This window comes from Macaca thibetana, chromosome X (assembly GCF_024542745.1).
Source record: "Macaca thibetana thibetana isolate TM-01 chromosome X, ASM2454274v1, whole genome shotgun sequence".
Taxonomy (NCBI): Eukaryota; Metazoa; Chordata; class Mammalia; order Primates; family Cercopithecidae; genus Macaca; species Macaca thibetana.
The window spans coordinates 134,558,550-134,580,134 of record NC_065598.1 but is presented as its reverse complement, the minus strand read 5'-3'; the positions used below and the strand labels follow the sequence as shown (position 1 = coordinate 134,580,134).

General features: G+C 40.4%; 1 protein-coding gene across 2 annotated transcripts in view; it reads right to left on the bottom strand.

The window, feature by feature from the left end:
* Positions 1–12,967: 12,967 nt before the first annotated feature.
* Positions 12,968–21,585, bottom strand: part of F9 (coagulation factor IX) — a 32,703-nt gene continuing 24,085 nt past the window's right edge. For both annotated transcript variants that reach the window (XM_050775538.1, XM_050775539.1), the window contains exons 7-8: positions 15,452–15,566; positions 12,968–14,789 (exon numbers count right to left, since the gene is read on the bottom strand). In XM_050775538.1, coding sequence (XP_050631495.1) covers positions 14,242–14,789; positions 15,452–15,566 — 663 coding nt within the window. In that variant the 3' untranslated portion in view covers positions 12,968–14,241. The remainder of the gene's footprint in view (positions 14,790–15,451; positions 15,567–21,585) is intronic.

Genomic DNA, 21,585 nt, shown 5'->3' with positions numbered 1-21,585 from the left:
TCTTCTAATGTCCAGTTGCTGGAATTCCTGATGGTAGATTTATAAGTTACTCATTAAAGTGTCCATATGCTTGACATTTCACTTAACGCTTCTGCAACAACAACAGATTGAAATCAAAATACATTTATTTTGTGTGCTAACACTGTGATTAGAAGACAGAATTAGGGAAATGAAATTCTTGAATAGCAATGTCCCTCTGCACAAAGTGTTTTAATTTCATGGTAGTAAACTAGAGGTTTTAATCATTTAAAACAATGCTGGGTTCTGTTATGGTAATTTAATATTTAAATCACTGTACATGAATGCTATATTTGTATATGTTTACAAATGTAACTGTACTGTCTTAATTTTATTGGGCTATAAATGTGTATTACTCTAAAATATAGCAGCAATTTCCCTTTAAGTTTTTCTTCAAAAACTTAATCACATTGTAAATGTACTTACAATGCAAATGCACTTGTATATATTCCACATTAAGAATATTCAACCTTAAATTCATTCTTATACTTTTTTCAGTTTAGTATAACATCAATTATACATTAAAAATAACTTTCCTCTCATTTATCAGTGATACTCTCCTAAAGGCACCATAAGTATTTTTAGATTAATGTTTACCTTCAGCCTTGCTTCCTGATTCTCTCTTTGAGAGAGGAGAGAAAGAGAGAGATCTGACCAGAGACGGAGTAAAATGTTTTGCTCAAAAAGTTGCTTTACTCAAATCTATAAGATAGCAATAAAAGCAGTTTCAAAGGTTAGATAGCCATGTTTATGAGTGCATGCTTCCATACCCTGAGAAAGTTCGCTTCCATATACTGAAGCTCAAGGAATCCCGGAAAGCACCTAGATACCTGCAGTTGTTTTCTGTTCTATAACTTTCTTCTGCAAAGGACTCTTTAGTTGGAATTGCCAGACCTAATGATCTCTTTCACAGCCCATTTGGGAGCTAGAACATGTGCCTTAATATGGAGTGGGGAGAGAAGCCTATAACCTTGGTTTGACTGAATCTTTCATTAAAATAAAACAACACTGAGATGGTTTTAGATGTCTTAATAGGCATCCCATCACAGGATAACTACCTCTTTTGCCTTTAAATTTGTTTTGAGGTCTTTTGAGAAAACACTTGTATTAGGCCGTTCTTGCATTGCTCTAAAGAAATACCTGAGACTGGGTAATTTACAAGAAATGAGGTTTAGTTGGCTCACGGTTCTGCAGGCTGTACAGGAAGCACAGTGGCAGATGCTTCTGCGGAGGTCTCTGGAAGCTTGCAATCATGGCAGAGGGCCAAGTGGGAGCTTGCACATCACACAGCAAAAGGAGGAGCAGGAGAGCAATGGGGGATGTGCCTCACACTTTTAAATGACCAGATCTTGTGAGAACTCACCCACTATCATGAGGACAGTACCAAAAGGATGGTGCTAAACCATTCACAAGAAATTCGTCCCCATGATCCAATCACCTCCCACCAGGCCCCACCTCCAACACTGGGAATTACATTTCAACATGAGATTTGGGCAGAGACAACATCCAAATTATATCAGCACTATCAGTGAAGTAGTTAATCAACTTAAATTCATCTCCAAAGAACTCCCCGAAAAATAAAATATGTATTCAAGTTTTATTCCTGTGTTATTTGAGGAGTAAAATGCTATTGGTGATATTTCCAAAATTACACATGAGTCTCACAATATAAAATACATGGTTGTTCATTGTGGAAGACAGTGTGGTGATTCCTCAAGGATCTAGAACCAGAAATACATTTGACCCAGCAATCCCATTCCTGGGTATATACCCAAAGGATTATAAATCATTCTACCATAAAGACACATGCACACGTATGTCTATTGCAGCACTATTCACAATAGCAAAGACTTGGAACCAACCCAAATGCCCATCAATGATAGTCTGGATAAAGAAAATGTGGCACATATACACCATGGAATACTATGCAGCCATAAAAAAGGGATGAGTTCATGTCCTTTGCAGGGACATGGATGAAGCTGGAAACCATCATTCTCAGCAAACTAACACAAGAACAGAAAACCAAACACCGCATGTTCTCACTCATAATTGGGAGTTGAACAATGAGAACACATGGACACAGGGAGGGGAACATCACACACCAGGGCCTTTCAGGGGGTGGGGGATTAAGGGAGGGAGAGCATCAGGAGAAATACCTAATGTAGATGACATGTTGATGGGTGCAGCAAACCACCATGGCACATGTATACCTGTGTAACAAACCTGCACGTTCTGCCCACGTATCCAAGAGCTTAAAGTACAATAATTAAAAAAAAAAAAAACAACTAAAAAAAAAATACATGGTTGGGTTATAAAAGCCACCCTGACATCTAAGTGATTACATTCTCTTAGGAGAAAAATGTCATAATACATTGTGGAAAGTGTAGGAGAGCAGAAGAAATACTTAACTTGGAGAGAAATTAGGTCAGTGATTTTGTTTTGGGTTTAGTCAGAAATCAACCTGGTTTCACTCAACAGACTCTGAGGAAAATGCTTATTATTTAGTAAATATTAGAACACAGGAGCCTTCTTCCTTCAGGGCAGCAGACTCTACGGAGTTTAATGAGTCAAATCTCAGGCAATAAAATATCAAAACAAGTCATTTTTATTACATTTCAGTACACTTCCTCACATTGATTTCGACTGGTCAGTTTGCAAGGGGTTTTATGGGAAAAAATGGGAAGAAACCAGTGTTATGGACAAAAACTAAACTCTTTATGCTGTTCAAAAGGCATTTAGTAAAAGTGATAACCAGATTTTTAAAAAATTACTTTTTACTTCAAAATGCATTTTTAAAAATGTCATGACATAGTTAAGTATTAAATTGTCCTTTGCATTTGGTGAGGGCTTAGTTGCCACTCTACATTGATCACTTCATTTTTGCATGTATGAATAAACACATTAAATTCTGAGCTGGTATTTTCAGCATGTGTCCATCAAATAGGACTCATAATGTGTATTGAGAACAGCCAATGAAGTTGAACTTTGTGAAGATTAAGTTTCTTAAGCTAAATGAAACTTTCCTGAAACCCACCCAAAACAAAATGTAAATCATTTCAAAGATAAATTTCATCTAAAAATTTGTAAGACTCACTAACTTGATTATTTCCAAAATAAACGACAAACACAACCTTTCTGGAGAACAAATGAAAAAATTATGGCCGGGTGTGGTGGCTCACACCTGTAATCGCAGCACTTTGAGAGGTCAAGGCAGGAGGATTGCTTTAGCTTGGGAGTTCAGGACCAGCCCTGGCAACATAGTGAGACCCCCAGCTCTTAAAAAAAAAAAAAAAATTAGCCAGGCATGGTAGCACGTGCCTGTAGTCTCAGTTACTCGGGAGGCTGAGGCAGAGGATTGCTTGGACCTAGGAGATCGAGGCTGCAGTGAACTATGATCATGCCACTGCACTCCAGCCTGGGTGACAGAGTGAGGCCCTGTTTCAAAAAAAAAAAAAGTAAATTTAAAAAATTATAATGAAGCAGAAATGGAGAAGAGAAAGTCAGAAAAATTTAAAGCATGAGAAGAACTTGGGCTGAGTTATCTTAGTTGACAGTTTATAGCACAGTTTGATAGTGAAAGCACCCTTTTACATGGGAAGTTATAAGAAACCAAATGATAACATGTTAAGTAATTAAGTGAGCCACAACTTTACAACCATAATAAAAATGACTTAAAAGAGAAATATCATAATGGACATTTTGGAATCTCATATTAGAGGCTAAAATAATTTCTTTCCTGACCCCAAAAAGCACATAGGACTGTAGTCATACATTTAAAAATAGTTTCAAATTACCTGGATTCAATGCAAAAGTAGGCATTCTATGTATGAATATTATTAGCTTAAAAATCTGCCCATATTTCTAAAAATACCAAGTGTTGGGAAGGACACGAAGCAAGAACTTGCACATGTTACTACTGGGTGCATACACTGTTAACACTTTAGTGAGCTATTTGCTAATACCAAGTACAGTTAAAGTGAATGCTCTATGGCTTAGCATTTTTACTCCTAAGGATGTACCCCACACGAAGGCTCACACATGTGCCAGAATGTTTATAGCAGCAATGTTTAGAAGAGTAAAAATTTGGAGACAACATGAATTACCGTGAACAGAAGGTTACATAACTAGTTTATTGAATATCATACAATCAAATTGATATAGAAACTAAAATAAATGACCCAGAGCTACCCATATCATCATAAATGAATCCCACAGGAAAAAATTGCAGGATAGAGACAATATGATAGCATTTCTATAACACTTTAAAATATGCAAAACAAAATATATATTTTAATGGATAGTTCAGGGTTAAAGTATATGAACATGCTGGATAATGATGAACACCAAATTAAGAAAGATAACTACCTCTGGAGAGAGAGAGAGAGAGAAATAAAAGATGAGAAATGGATGGGTGTTGGTACTTGGGAATTCAAGATATTATTCTTAACACATTTTTAAATGTCAAAATCATTTTACACTGTATAACATTCTGCTCACTTTAGTTCAGTACTGGAAAAGTGGAATAAAATGTCGTGACCCCTGATTGAAATGTAGTGAAACTGCATCAAACTTAGCTTCCATACAACCCGGTGGGATTTTTTTTTCTTTAGTTTTCTTACATACTTACCAAAAATAGCAGTCAAGAACTCTTTTCCACAGTTTTTATAAGTATCTTACAAATTACCATGAACTGACATACTGGCACAGCAGAAAAATATCATAAAATAAACCTTGGTGGATTACAATGTGTGAATGTGTTGTAGGAGAAATATTTGCACTTAAGAAATGTTACATTTTATTTTACAACATAAAGTATCTGTTACCATCTGTGAACATCTTTAAAGGTCTGGTTTTCTCAATATTTCTACTTCACGAACGTTTTGCTTCCTTAAACAACCTTTATATTTTAATTTACAATGTGAATTCAATGCTCAGTCATAGCAATAATTGAGTAGCTGAACTGCAAAAATGACGAATTGTTAGTCACACAATTATATTGTGTCCAGTTGTATGTTGGCAAATGGTAAGCAACTGGGTCTCCTTAAAAGACGCACCAAAACTCTCTTTGTGCCATTTGTTGATTTCTATGGTGTAAAGACTCCTACCGTGGCAGATTTCAAGCTACCAAGGTGAGGACACAGAACTGGAAGTTGGGAAGTGATGTGCAAAATTGGTGTTAAAAAAATGGCTGGCGCAGTGGCTCACGCCTGTAATCTCAGCACTTTGGGAGGCCGAGGCAGGCAGATCACCTGAGGTCAGGACTTTGAGACCAGCCTGGCCAATATGGTAAAACACTGTGTCTACTAAAAATACAAAAATTAGCTGGATGTGGTGGTGTGCGCCTGTAATCCCAGCTACTCAGGAGTCTGAGGCAGGAGAATCGCTTGACCCTGGGCCGTGGAGGTTGCAGTGAGCCGAGATCAGGCCACTGGACTCAAGCCTGGGCAACAGTGTGAGACTCTCAAAAAAAAGGCGCGGGGGCGGGGGGAAGCCACTGGACACCCAACTTAGACCGCGGAAGGCCTTTAAGTTCCTACATGAGCAAACTGTAGCCCAATGTAAACAGTAAAAGGAGACTAGAGACTTCATCAATCAGAAATCGCCAACTCACCTCTAACTAGGGTCTTTCCACTCTAACCAATCAAATATATTTGTCTTCCTTCTCTGTCGGCCCATAAAAACGCACTGCTCAGGCTGCTGCAGCAGAGCCCTCTGAAGCTCCCCTGATTCTGACTGCTACACCATTCATGAATCATTCTTTGCTCAAATAAACTCTGTTGAATTTTTTTCTTTCTTTTCCTTTTTTAGTTTTAATTTTTGTGGGTAAATAGTAGGTGTATATATTTATGGAATATATGAGATATTTTGGTACAAGCATGCAATGCGTAATAATCACATCATGGAAGATGGGGTCTCCATCACCTTAAGCATTTATGCTTTGCCTTACAAACAATCCAGTGACACTCTTTTAGTTATCACAAATGTACAATTAAATTATTATTGACTATAGTCACCCTGTTGTGCTATCAAACACTAGGTCTTATTCTTTCTTTCTTTTTTTTTTTTTTTTTTTATTCATTGGCCATCCTCACTTACCCTCCAACCCCCCACTACCCTTCCCAGTCTCTGGTAACTATCCTTCTAGTCTCTATGTCCATGAGTTCAGTTGTTTTGATCTTTAGATCTCACACATAAGTTAGAACATGTGATGTTTATCTTTCTGTGCCTCATTTATTTCACTTAATATAATGACCTCCAGTTGAATTTATTTTGTCTAAAGTTTATCTTTTAACATTGGTTTTTGAGAGTTAGTTCGTATATGCCAGTTCCAGCATATCGTTCATTGCACTTTAGGAAATAGATACAGAGCTAGGTACATAGAAAGTGTTCAGTAAAATTCTTTGTTAGAGTGTACTAAGACTTCTGAATTATTAGGTAATGTGCACCTGTCCTTTTAGCATATTTGTTACTTAAATCTAGATTTTCTAAACCAAGAAAGTGGAAATTCTAATCTTAAGCTTGTTCATCTAGGACTAGAAACAGAGTGTATGGAAGAGAACATGGACATCTAAAATATGGGAGGCATATTGAGAGAAATGAAATCCCTGTGGCCAAGAACAACAGTTTTGTTCAGATAGTAAACTTTATTACAAGGTTATTTGATTGGGTAATAGCTATAGGGAGAAAGATATTGAAATGAAAGCTAAGAGCTAAATCTATAAAAATAAGGTACAAAAACAAAATAGCTACCTAAATGAGCACAGAAAACACAGATAAGAGGGGTAGATACAGCTTATGGAGATGACAAACACAAAACAGGAGATTAAAAAGGCCAGGGTTATAACCATAGTTTCCTAGGCTAATCTTTTTTACATTTCCTAGAAATTAATGATAACACCTCCTTATAGCCTAGGAAGAAAGAGAATGCAGGAGGCCTTTTATTTTTTGTATTTTCCTGTCTCCCTTCCTTTCCCTTCCTCTCTCCCTCGCTGCCTTCCTTCCTTCTTTTCTCTCTCCTTCCTTCCTTCCTTCCTTCCTTCCTTCCTTCCTTCCTTCCTTCCTTCCTTCCTTTCTTTCTTTCTTTCTTTCTTTCTTTCTTTCTTTCTTTCTTTCTTTCTTTCTTTCTTTCTTTCTTTCCTTCTTTCTCTCTCTCTCTCTCTCTCTCTCTCTCTCTCTCTCTCTTTCTTTTTTTTTTTTTTTTTTTGAGACAAGGTCTCACTTTGCCACCCAGGCTGCAGTGCAGTGGTGCAATCAGCAATCATGGCTCTCTGCTGCCTCAACCTTCCAGGTTCAAGCGATCCTCCCACCTCAGCCTCCTGAGTAGCTGGGACTACAGGTGTGAGCCACCATGCCTGGCTAATTTTTGTATTTTTTGTAGAGACAGGGTTTTGCCATGTTGCCCAGGCTGCTCAAACTTCCGAGTTCAAGCAATTCACCTGCCTCAGACTCCCTGTCTCCCTTCCTATGACGTATTCCCTTATGTGTTCAAGATACATATCTTTTTTTTAAATTATACTTTAAGTTCTAGGGTACATGTGCACAACGTGCAGGTATGTATACATGTGCCATGTTGGTGTGCTGCACCCATTAACTCGTCATTTACATTAGGTATATCTCCTAATGCTATCCCTCCTCCCTCCCCCCTCGCCACAATAGGACCCGGTGTGTGATGTTCCCCTTCCTGTGTCCAAGTGATCTCATTGTTCAATTCCCACCTATGAGTGAGAACACACGGTATTTGGTTTTCTGTTCTTGCAATAGTTTGCTGAGAATGATGGTTTCCAGCTGCATCCATGTCCCTACAAAGGACACGAACTCATCCTTCTTTATGGCTGCATAGTATTCCATGGTGTATATGTGCCACATTTTCTTAATCCAGTCTGTCACTGATGGACATTTAGGTTGATTCCAAGTCTTTGCTATTGTGAATAGTGCCGCAATAAACATACATGTGCATATGTCTTTATAGCAGCATGACTTATAATCCTTTGGGTATATCCCCAGTAATGGGATGGCCGGGTCAAATGGTATTTCTGGTTCTAGATCCTTGAGGAATCGCCACACTGTTTTCCACAATGGTTGAACTAGTTTACACTCCCACCAACAGTGTAAACGTGTTCCTATTTCTCCACATCCTCTCCAGCACCTGTTGTTTCCTGACTTTTTAATAATTGCCATTCTAACTGTTGTGAGATGGTATCTCATTGCGGTTTTGATTTGCATTTCTCTGATGGCCAGTGATGATGAGCATTTTTTCATGTGTCTGTTGGCTGTATGAATGTCTTCTTTTGAGAAGTGTCTGTTCATATCCTTTGCCCACTTTTTGATGGGGTTGTTTGGTTTTTTCTTGTAAATTTGATTGAGCTCTTTATAGGTTCTGAATATTAGTCCTTTGTCAGATGAGTAGATTGCAAAAATTTTCTCCCATTCTGTAGGTTGCCTGTTCACTCTGATGGTAGTTTCTTTTGCTGTGCAGAAGCTCTTTAGTTTAATTAGATCCCATTTGTCAATTTTGGCTTTTGTAGCCTCGCTGCCACCTTGCAGTTAGATCTCAGACTGCTGTGCTAGCAATGAGTGAGGCTCCGTGGGCGTGGGACCCTCTGGGCCAGGTGTGGGATATAATATCCTGGTGTGCCCTTTGCTAAGACCGTTGGTAAAGCGCAATATTAGGGTGCGAGTTACCCGATTTTCCAGGTGTTGTGTGTCTCAATTTCCTTTGGCTAGGAAAAGGAATTCCCTTCCCCCTTGCACTTCCCAGGTGAGGCGATGCCTTGCCCTGCTTCAGCTCTCGCTGGTTGGGCTGCACCCGCGGACCAGCGCCAACTGTCCGACACCACCCAGTGAGATGAACCCGGTACCTCAGTTGAAAACGCAGAAATCACCCGTCTTCCGTGTCACTCATGCTGGGAGCGGGAGGCTGGAGCTCTTCCTCTTCGGCCATCTTCTAGATAAGCCAAGATAAATATCTTATTCCTACGTTAGATGACGGGGAGTTTTGCACAGAGTTGTGGTTAGCAATGGCTTTTTTCCTTCCTTTTCATTCATACATTGCTACATTCTTAATTCAGCGTCTTACATTTAGAGCTGGGTTTGAATCTTATGAAAATGCATACTTATTTTTGTAATACAGTCCAAGAGGAAAATAGGCTTTTATACATAGATATTCACGAAAGCACGTAATGTGTAAATCATGGGAACTCTTTATTTTTATGAGGTCAGCACTTAAGCCTCTTTGTGGTTATTGATCTAGAGAAGCTAGATACTCTAGCATTTCTAAAGGTTTAAGAGTGATGGTATCAGGGAGATTTACTATGGTGGTAAATTTTTATAAATTAGGATCTCATTTAACATTACAATGAAGCAACTGAAAGAAAGTCTTTGGAATCATTTCCTTCCTTCCTTCCTTCCTTCCTTCCTTCCTTCCTTCCTTCCTTCCTTCCTTCTCTCTTTCTCCCTTTCTCCCTTTCTCTCTTTCTCACTGTCACCCAGATGTGAGTGCAGTGGCATGATCTTGGCTCACTGCAACCTCTGCCTCCCGGGTTCAAGTGATTCTTGTGCCTCAGCCTCCTGAGTAGCTGGGATTACAAGCGTGCACCACCACGCCTGGCTGATTTCTGTATTTTTAGTAAAGATGGGTTTCACCATGTTCGCCAGGCTAATCTTGAACTCCTGACCTCAAGTGATCTGCCCGCCTCGGCCTCCCAGTGTTGGGATTACAGGTGTGAGCCATCATGCCTGGCCTGGAATATTCCTGTTTCTATTTCCAGCTTTCTCTTAACCAAGGGAATAGAAGGATAGCTCTCCTATGACCTGGCCAGGAGTTTGAAATAATTCTGTGAAGGCATGGAGAAAATGTCTTTGCCTTCTACCAGAAGTCTTTGTCTCTTTGTCCACATATGCAAGAAAAGATCTGTCTGCTCTTCTTCCCTTTTGATACCTATATCAGAAGTCAAGATTAACTCAGAACTCTCAAGGCAGTCCATAGCCCCAAAGTCAGGATGAAAAAGATTTGCCTCAAAACTACTATAGGAAAAAATGAGTAAAGTGATTTGTGGGCCTGGATTGATTGAAGAGAGCAGGGGTCCCACAGTCCTTTGCCTGCTGTGATTCTTTCAATAGTTTCCATAGTTTACAGAACATGTTGATTTTTATGGCTTTAACCCTGAGATTTTTTAGATGGCATAAGCCTCAGATTCAGAAAGAGCTCTGATTCCTGATTGCTTTACTCAGACAGGCCTTTCAGCAGCTGTAATCTGGGTCCCAATCATCCGCAGGTGCAATGCATTGTTAGAATCTCACCTTCGGTGGGCCTTTGAAGCATGCCTTCAACCCTCAAACAACAGCTTCTGGAGTAACCTGCTACCTCCATGTGCACACGTCTTCCCCAGCACAGTTGCAGTGAATAAAGGTGAATTGTTGCTGGAATGACTGTCTGCCAGATGACACTGTTGAATGTGCTATAGTAGTCAAATGTCACATCTGGAAGGCCCAGTGCTCACAGCTGGGCTAAACGCCAGACACTAGCACCACACATTCATTCTACATGTATTTACTGAGTACCTGCTATGAGCCAGGGGTGGAAGCTCCAGTTTGTTATCTGACTGCCACTTTGCTTTCCAAGCTACCTATTGGTTTCTTGATTTTGTCACCTTTTGGTCAATTAGAGAATTGATAGTAAGAATTCCAGGCAGTTTTTCAGTCCCAGGGTTGTTGAGAGGATTACCACCAATGCAGAATGCCCCAGCTGCCCTAAAAATATAGACAGTAGAGTTAATGCACCCCAGTTGAAAGCATTATTATTTCAAAGTGCAGGGTGGGAGACTTGAGCTCTAGTCCTGGCTGTCATTGTGTTATCTTGGGCCTGGCCTTATGTTGGCCTCAATCTCCTCATCTGCTAAATGAGTGGAGTGGATTAGACAGTGTTTAAGGGCCCTTGCAGCTCTGACATTCCTGGATTAGACTGTAAGCATTTGGAATGTGTTTAGCAATTCTAATTAGGCAATTTTGTAAACTAGTCTGTTTTGGTTCAGTTAAGTAAGGAAGAACACCTTTTCTTTTTTCCTTGGGGGAGAAAATTGGACAGTACTTCATTCCTGTCACTATAAAACAACTAAATATTCAAAAGAACTAAAAACAATCATACTTAAACAGAAAGTTAAAATGACTGCACTATCTTAGCACACTTTCCTTCACTTGGTAAGAGTTCTATTTTAATCTGTCACTTCCAATATAATGGCAGCATGTTTTAGTCTATGTAGGCAAATTAGCTACAGTGATTTTGAAAGCACTTATGATTCTTATATGGCAATTGCAAATGCCCTAGGTAGAATCCAGTCAGGGCTGTCTCCGAGGACATTGGCTCTTAGTGAGCTTAAAGGCCCCACATGTTTAGTGGTGGCAATATGCCACAGGTGGCTCATGATGAATTCAATCATTTTTGAGCCCATGACCAAAAGAACTGTAGCTTAGAGATTTATGGGTCCAGGAGCTCCTTTCTCTACCACAGAGAAGACCAATCACAGGAGTCCTGAGGCCAGTTTCCCACTGGTGCCTTTGTAAGGGGTGGTCTCTATGGAAACAAGGCCAGAGCATCTTACTTTTACCAATTTTGAAGTGCTGAGGCTACAGACCTTTGGTCATTCAAATTTGAAGTAACATGTTTAATGCATGAATTAGCATCATCCTTAAATCTGAGGCAGACAATTATAGTGTCTCTTCTCTCTTCCCCTCCTTTAGTCAACAAAAGCAGAACCAATTTCCTTTCATTTGTTCATAAAATCTAAACTCCAGGCATTATTCTTATTTAAGTATGGCCTTCTTTCATGATACTCAATACAAGACTAATTGCTACTCTGGGATAAACATGAATTCGGATTCAGCTAACAATTATTGAGCAACTACTGTCTAGTAGTGTAACAGGCACTCACAAAGCAATGTATATACATTATACATTATTATAACTATATATATAAAATCTGAATTGCAATTTAATGAACACTGTTGGTATTTGGCACACAACAATTACTCCTTGAATATTTGTTGAATGAAGACATAAAAATAAAAACATAAAATCACAGACTAACAAAATTGCAAGGGATTTTGGAGAGCATCCTGTCAAACTCTTCCATTATACAAGTGGAGAAATCGAATTTCCAAATGGAGAGTGATTTATTGAAGGCCATACTCACAGCTAGTTAGACCCAATTCTGTCTCAGGTGGATTCAGACCACTTTCCTCTCTGGAACACAGCTCACACTGCCTTATATGAAAGCTGGATAACAGAGCATCAAATCTCTGCTATGTTATATTGCATTTGAAAACATTTTTCAGAGTGTTTTGTTGAATGTAGTATTTGGGATACCTCTCCATGAATGATTTAACAAGAAACGCCTCAAGAAATGTATTTATTTATTTAATTAATTATTTTATTTCTGAGACAGAATCTCACTCTGTCACCCAGGAAGGAGTGCACTGGTGCGATCTCGGCTCACTGCAACCTCCCCCACCCCCTGCTCCCCAGGCTCAAGTGATTCTCCTGCCTTGGCCTCCCCAGTAGCTGGGATTACAGGCACAAATTACCACGCCCAGCTAATTGTTCTATTTTTAGTAGATACAGGGTTTCACCGTGTTGGCCAGGCTGGCCTGAAACTCCTGACCTCAGGTGATCCACCCACCTTGGCCTTCCAAAGTGCTGGGATTATAGGCATGAGCCACTGGACCAAGCCAAGAAATTTAAAAATATGTTTATTTATACTTATATGCGAAGACAAAAATATATTGACTAAAAGAACTAAAGGAATTAGCAAGAGTGAGGCCTGGCTGGGGATGAGGGGGGGGCAAGAGAAGGCAGCAGCTTGGCGGGGTCGAAGTGATTTTGTCAGTAGTCCTATGCATCATCAAATACAGGGTGGCTGAATCACATCAATGGGATTCACAAAAAGCCAAGGTATGAACCAGAACACCAGTTTATTAATTCACGAAGGGAAACATACGTCTGTTGGTCAGCAACTCTCTAGAAAATTCAAGATAGAAGGATTAACTATAATCAAAATGTTCCACGGTGAACATGAAACCAGAAAAGGACAACTTAGTTGGCTGATTGGAATGACTTATGTCTTCGAGCCTGCTGCACCCTTCTCCACTTCAGGGGCATGCCAGTTAAAGGAGACATGTTACTTTTGTCCTCTGGTCTAGGCAACTTCAACTTCTTTCTTGACTCTGAACACTGCTGAAGACACGCTGTTGAATTCTTCCTCAAAGTCTCTACTAGTTGTAGACTGCAAATGAGCTGTTCTCTTCTTTCTGTTAGCATTATTATTATTAATTTTTAGAAAGAGTACAATATATCTGCGTCAATGTCAGCTTTTTTTCCATAACCATACAAGCTCTTAGAATGACTTATTGCTTCCATTATATGTGTGTGTGTGTGTGTGTGTGTGTGTGTGTGTATATATATATATAATAACTCTCTGAAAGAAACTTTTCCCCCCAAATTTTCAGGCACGTTGCTTCATCCCTATGTTCTGAAAAGCAAGTCTCCACTATGAAAGCAAGTCTGGGTTTGATAGACATGTATAACTGCGTACAGAAGTATAACAGAATGATGCTCCCCATCTCTCCTTTAATGACTGTGGAGGGTAAAAGGGAGAGAGGGAGTAAGAAAGATAAAAACTGCTTTGGGGATTGGGATTTGAAAAAGGTAAAAGATTCAGGAATAGGATAGAGGAAAAGGAGTAGTGTATTTGATGAGTTTTAGCCTCTCAGCTACTCCTGTGTTCTTTCTTCATGAGTGTGGTACTGGTCTTGTGATAGAGTAGACCAAAGATGCTGTACTGTATACAGAACTAATAAACATTGATGTTTTGGTTGGAGAAGCAAAGAAGATCGGGAAGATGGAATCTGCTAAGGAGGGAAAATCAGATGAGTTAGTTGCTATAGTGGAGAACCAGAGTATCTGAGGGACAGAGTGGAGAATTTCACTTCACAATTTTGTCAAGGGCTGGGCCCTTAGAAATGGCTATAATTTCCTAGCACATTATATTCCTCTAGTGATTCCATTTTCTAATCAATTTGCTCAGGTAAAACATGAAATTTTCCCTGTAAAGAGAAAAAGCAATAATCATAGAATGTATATATTCAAATATAATGAGATGGGAAAATGATTAGTGAGAGGCCCTGTTAATTTTCAGTGCCAATCAATTAACCTTGGAAATCCATCTTTCATTAAGTGAGCTTTGTTTTTTCCTTAATCCAGTTGACATACCGGGATACCTTGGTATATATTCCATATTTGCCTTTCATTGCACACTCTTCACCCCAGCTAATAATTCCAGTTAAGAAACTGGTCCCTTCCACTTCAGTAACATGGGGTCCCCCACTATCTCCTTGACATGAATCTCTACCTCCTTCATGGAAGCCAGCACAGAACATGTTGTTATAGATGGTGAACTTTGTAGATCGAAGACATGTGGCTCGGTCAACAAGTGGAACTCTAAGGTACTGAAGAACTGAAGCTGATCTTCCTTTGTTGAAGACTCTTCCCCAGCCACTCACATAGCCAGATCCAAATTTGAGGAAGATGTTCGTGTATTCCTTGTCAGCAATGCAAATAGGTGTAACATAGCTGTTTAGCACTAAGGGTTCATCCAGTTCCAGAAGGGCAATGTCATGGTTGTACTTATTAATAGTTGCATTGTAGTTGTGATGAGGAATAATTCGAATCACATTTCGCTTTTGCTCTGTATGTTCTGTCTCCTCAATGTTATGTTCACCTATTAAAAATAAATTTCATTTTAAGTCACAAACAGTATTTCACATACACAGATTTTCTAAGGGTCTACTCGGGATCACTGACCTAATTGGCAATGTCAGAGATCTCATTCTTCTATTGTGATAATTTTGGTTAAATGTAATGAGAACCAATGCATATTTTTCAGACCAAAAAGCCATTCAGGACTATCATAGAGATGGTTCTGTTCACTCATGCTGTTATAAGCTTTTCATTGATGATAATGAAACCACTAGTCATGAATTATCCTAGATTTTCCAAATTTCAAGTATTCTGACCCCTTTTTTGAGCACAAATTCATTTGGCCATTAATTCAAATGTTTGTTTTCTAAGAACCTGCTACAGGTTGTGCCAAGCACCAGAGACAAAAGGATCAGTGACATGATACTGGTTTTTGGGAAGACTTTCTGGTAGGGAAATGACTACATCAATAACTAATTGTACCTCACTGAAAGGAGTGATAATATGGGTACATCAAAAGAACTATGGAGGGTTGGAGGATGGTGCAACTTGGGTTCTGAAATTATGACCCTTCTGCCTTTAGCCCAATTTATTCAGCAACAATTTTATTAGACCTTAGTAAAATATGGTGTACAAATCATATTAAAGAGCTAGTGGTGCTGCAGATTATTATTCTTTATTTACCTGCGACAACTGTAATTTTAGCATCAGTTTCAACACAGTGGGCAGCAGTTACAACCCATTTTTCATTAACGATAGAGCCTCCACAGAATGCATCAACTTTACCATTCAAAACGACCTGTGAAAACAAAATTAAGACTCTTACTGCATAATATATTTGATCTAGAAAAAAATAAATATGCGTGCTGGTTACAGGAATAGGCAAAATATTGGCTTCTAGGTGCTGGCAGAAATGGAGTTTCTGGAAATGTGAGCTTTGCAGATGAATTAGTGTTTCCGGTGCATAAACAAAAAAGCCATTTATGTAACTGCATTGAAAGCAACACACAGAGACAAGGAAGCTTAAGCTGAGGCAGATCTGAGAAATGGCTTCTTTTGGTGATTTGAGGTTCTTGGATATTTTTCCCCATGAGTCAGTTTCTCTGATGGCAAAATTTGCTTCATGGGGATACAGCAGGTACAGTAGGAAACACACTGACTTGACTCCTTGAGATTAATAGTTATTAGGGTGTTCCCTGTGCCTACATGATGAAATTTTTTTGCTACATGTTACTTGAAAAAGAAAAACTACTGATTTTTCTAGGAGGTCTTTTCAAACCCTTTCCAAACTGGAATATTATGAAACAAGACCTAAGGCCTCCATAAGGACTGTGCTTATAGCCATGCAGGCAGTGAGGAATAGCAGGGCCCATTCATTCTTTCCACTCTCTCTTAACCATACTCTACTCCCCTCTGGCTGGATGGTAAGCTGCCTTTGTCCTAAAATGTCAACTTAGCTGTGGTTGAATTTTGGGCAAAGTGGACAAAGGAGTGACGCATTGAGCCTGGGTATTGTTAGATAAGAGGCCAGTTCATTATTTCAGCTGGATATTCGTTGCATAATTACAGTGGACAATGAATATTTTCTCCATCTCAATGTCTAGATCGACTTGGAGGATTTCAGTTCCAGTTGTAAGCAAGTGCCTTGATCCACCTTTACAGGAAGAAAGCTGGGAAGTGTGAACACTAGAGGGCACACTCAACATTTGGTAAATCCTTTTCAGGCGCTGACTAGTTCTGAACGACTGCCCTTGTATTAAAGTGCACGCAGTCTTAGGCATAAACCCATTCATAAACAAGGGAAAGGAGGTGGTCCATCACTTTAAGTGGATATCAGATGGTCCTTGGGGCATGTTCTTTTTGTCCTGAATTTAATTTACAGAACGCCTACTGTGTCCTGGACACTGAAGCACTAGCCTCCTACCTGGAGACCTAAGGGCTGAGTCATTAAAGGGCTCTGACTTCCTTTTTCATACTCTGGCTCTCCTGCTCTTATCTTTTTTTTTTTTTTTTTTAGACGGAGTCTCATTCTGTCACCAGGCTGGAGTGCAGTGATGAGATCTCAGCTTACTGCAACCTCTGCCTCCCAGGTTCAAGCAATTCTCCTGCCTCAGTCTCCCGAGTAGCTGGGACTACAGGTGCATGCCACCACGCCCAGTTAATTTTTGTATTTTTAGTAGAGACGGGGTTTCACCATGTTGGCCAGGATGGTCTCGATCTCTTGACCTCGTGATTCGCCCGCCTTGGCCTCCCAAAGCGCTGGGAGGCATGAGCCACTGCGCCTGGCCATCTCCCTCTTCTCCTAGCTGTTGCTTTTTATTCTGAAATGTTGTAAAAATACAGAAAAAACTACATAATATAACAAACATCAGTGTGCATACAACCCAGACTTAACAATTTTCCTAATTTTTTTGAACATTTATTTGAGGGTTTACTTTGGGTTAATCATTGTGGGGTTTATAGACATTTAATACAACATAATATCCTTATGATGTGATATTAATATATTTATAGATGCATGAACTAAAGTTTAGAGAGAAACGCTAACTCCCCTGAGGTCAGTTGGTAAAGCTAGGAAGCAAACTCAAGTCTGGCCGGCTCCAGAATTTGTGCTCCTAAGCACCCAATTTCAGTCCAGGCATGGTCTGTGGACCAGTTGCCGTAGAATCATCTGAGGGCTAATCATCCTTATAAAATCATCCTTACAAAATGCAGATCTGGGGGCTAATCCAAGCTTAATTTACCAGAATATTTGGTGGGTGGGACTGGGTAAAATGAAGCCCTCCAGAATTCTTTACATAATTAAGTTAGAGACCTGTTATATATCTACTGAATCAGAATTTCCAAGACTTGATAATCTTTATGTTTTAAAAGTCTTCACTCCAAGCAGGAATGGCTACATACTTTGTGGGGCTCAGTGAGAAATAAAAATGTGGCGCTCCTTGTTCAAAAGCTAGGAAGAAAGGTGCCATTGAAGACGCTAAAATACAAAACTTTTTTCTTTCCTCTGTAGTCTCTTTTGCAACCCATCATGTTACATTTTTTAAATTCGCCATTTAATATTTTGCTCCCTCTAGCATGGGGATATTTGCTGGGGCAGTGCAGACCCTCAAAGGTGTCCAGGAAGTGCACCCTACAATTTAACACCCATATGTCCTTAGGATCCCCTGCCTGCCAGCCACAGGATGCTGGGTCCCAGCAGGGGAGGGTGTGTTAATCTTCCCTTGTCATTGGCCTACTGTGCCAATCAAGGTGGAGACATGATTCCCAAGGGACTCAACTTTCATGCCAGGATGTGTTCCATGCCTGAAATGGAGGTAGACAAGGGGTGTGCCCCCACCTTTCAGCCTCCAAATGTGCTGTGGCACATTCTTGGTCCAGAGATGCCACATGGCCAAGCAACCTTCCAAGACAGCATAGGGCATGTGCACCTGACCAACCTTAACTCTCCCTGTACCTATGCCCATGTCCCCACCGGGGGAGAGGAGTGGCAGTGGCAGCTGGGTAGGGATGAGGAGGGAGAGTATGTCTGGGCACCATGGGGTGGCAGTGGTCATTGGGCAGGTGTTTGGAGGGAGAGCCAGGGCTGGCTAAGGCACCAGGTGGTAGGGGAGTGGGGGGTCGAGAAATCACCCTGGGAGGTGGTGAGAAGTGGGGTTGCAGGGTTTCAGGTCCCTAGGTAGCCCATGCTCTGGCTGGCTCATCAGACTTCAGTTACAAAACAAAAATGCAAAGCAGTAAACCCCAGATGCATGATCTGTCTGAGTGCAAAGCCCTGTGTAAGTACGCCGGTCATAAGACCATGTGTCTGGCTGTAACTCCAATTGATTTTCAGCATCAATAAAACTTGGCCAACACTGTTATATACTGGTCATGATAGTTACAACTGAACATATCTGTTTAAGCAATTGGAATTAAGAATTAACATGCAATGATATCACGGTGCTTCTCCTCTGGCTAGTGTATTAGTGGGGAAATTGAACATCTCTCAGCCCAGTAGGCTAGTTAGGCCAGGATGAATGACATCCATAGGCCCTGGGCAGAGAGATTATGATGTAGCTGACAAAGACTTGTTTCCTGGAGCTTCTACTACTTTCTGGTGGATGGCTAAGAAATACGGTTGTGTTCTTTTAAGTCTGAAGAGCATTATTTTTGCCAACCCCTGACCAAACATCCTTGCCAAGGAAAAGGCCTAAAATATATTTGCATTTAAAGATATTACAAACTATTTGGTTTTGGAATGTTTGGTCATTCAGGATCATAGCCATCAAAATATTAGCTATTTGGGGTATGAGATGTCTGCTCAGTCAAGGAAAAGTTCTTTTTAAGAACTTTTTAAGACATCATGTTGGGGAATAATGGGGAAAATGGGAAGGCATATGCTCTGAGTAAGGCATCTGAGTTATAATCTGTCAAACATTTTTGTTAGTCATAGTCTAATGGGAGCCTGTTTTCCCTCTTTCAGACACACATATATACACACACCAACCACACACATGCTTCTACAAAATATACATTCACATCTGAATTTGTGCTCTTCATTGATGATGCCAGCCCAGAACAGCTCTTACCCTTTTGTTCTCTTCCTGACCTTTAACTCCATCATAACCATTCCCTGTGATTTCAGCAAAACCATTATTCTCCCTACCTACCCACCCAAGCTTTACAATAAAGAGTGTTTGCTCTCACTCATATACAAAGCAAATTCATTTGTCTGTGATGTACAGCTTGCTATGCCCACAGATGTGGTTTGCCTAGTCCTTTGCTCTAGGTCATTTGGCTGGGAACAGATGGGATGCTCACTTTGGTTTTTAATGGTTAGCTAGTCATTGAAGTGCATTTCATCAAATAATCTTAGAGGATAATTGTTTAAATGTCTGTCCAGATTAGCTTTGTAGAGCCAGGTGAGGTTACATATGTCACGTTCTTATTCCTCTTAATTGAATTTTTATCATCTGAGATAGGAATAATAGAGGGCTACCTTTTTCAAGTGAAGATATTGCTATAGTCTTAAGACCTTAGTGCAACATCCTGGCCCCAAGGAAAAACAAGTTCTGATTCATACATATAATAACTTTGCATGCTATCTGCCACTGGGATGTGTCCTAATCCAACAGAAAGGATTGAATCTCTGTAGCTAGCTGTACAGGGTAGCTTCAGACCAAAGCTGAGGGAAGTGGAGACAGGGGAAACTGCTAAGACATTTTAAAGATTTTTTTTTTAGGTCAAAAATAGAATAAGAAACAGACCGTTTCCCTGGACATTTTCTGTAGGTTAATACGGTTAACCATCGGTAAATGCATATGCTACAACTTAATATGAGCACAAGGAAAGCTTAATCACTTGGCTTCCATTGTATTCTTTTTTTTTAATCTGATAGAATCATCTTCAAATTGTTAAATATTTGAAGACTGTATGCCACACACCGAACTGAGGCCTATGGTAAAACAGAAAATGGAAAAACCAGGTACTTCACATAAAGGGCCAAATAGTTCTTTGGAAATGTGGGAGGAATTTTGGGGGCCAGTTTGCGCATGCCTAGAATTGTCGGCTGGCAGGGTCATGGCCATGGGATCCAAACCAAATTAAAGCTTTGTTGCTTCTTCAAATCTCTCGCTTTTGAGTTGTTGATGAAAGCTATCTAGTAATACAGGCGTTACAGTTTCCCTTTTTTCACTAATGTTCAAAGGCTTTCATTTTTTCCCTACGTAGCGGTATGCAATTCAAGACTTGTTTTAGCTTACTACACCTCTAGACATATACTTACTCTAAGAAAAACTCATTTCTGTTCCTGTGTAGTGCATTTAACCCTCTAGCTTCCTCTTTCTACTCCTGAAGTATTTCTTCAGAGACCCTGCTTCCTTTCCCGAGTTCTCAAGGAGCTCTGAGCCCATCGCTGGGCATCTGGAGGGAAACTGAAGTACCTCCTTCCATTGGCCTCACGCGGTTCCTATCTTAGACCTTCTAATCTCGCGCGACTTTAGAAGTTGGCCCGGCCCGCCAGTGCCTTTGGCTTTAGGAGGTAGCAAAGAGAATGGGGCCGGCAGCGCCGTTCCGGAACCATAGGGGGCTCCTGGGAAGCTACCGTCGCGAGCAAGGCGCGGCTGCGTTGGCCCTTGGCTCCAGCCTGGCAAGCTGAGGTGAAAGCCCTGGAATAAGGTAAGAAGGAGCGCGACCGCAGACGGGATACGTGCTAGGTGAACATGGCTCTGTAGGGTCTCAAAGCCGGACAGGATCCCAGCGGTCCCTTAGCCTGCTCTGATCTCTCGCCAGGTGAACAAATGCCCTCTCCCTGAATGGGGCTATCCAGCCGCTCCTGTCCCCAGTGACAGAACAGCTCTTTAAGTCAACAATTCCGACAAACATTTGTTCAATCAACATTTGCTCCTAACGCTGCCCAACCTACGCAACCAACCCAGTGGTTGTTGGTTGGGAAGGGCTTTCTTAATGGAGGTCAGAATCTTCCTGCCCGCTTGCAACTTTCACCCTTAAGTCCACAAAGAAGCTGTCTTCCCTTTTCCCTTGTGGCTCTTGCAAACAGCTCACCTTTTCTTTAACAGACTAAACATTTCTAGTTTGTTCAGTCTGTTCGTTACTCAAGATGAAAGTGAACCATGTTGTTCTTTGTGAGATTTCTTCACCAAGTGATCGCTTTATTTCTCACCCTGGCTAATTTGAAAGATAAAAGAAACCACTCTGAAGAGAAAGGTTCTTATGAAGCATCAGCATTTTGAAACACTCTTTTCTAGGTGACACTGCTAAATAGTATTTCATATTTCAAAGCTAGATATATAATGTTTTCACCACTGAAGCCCCAG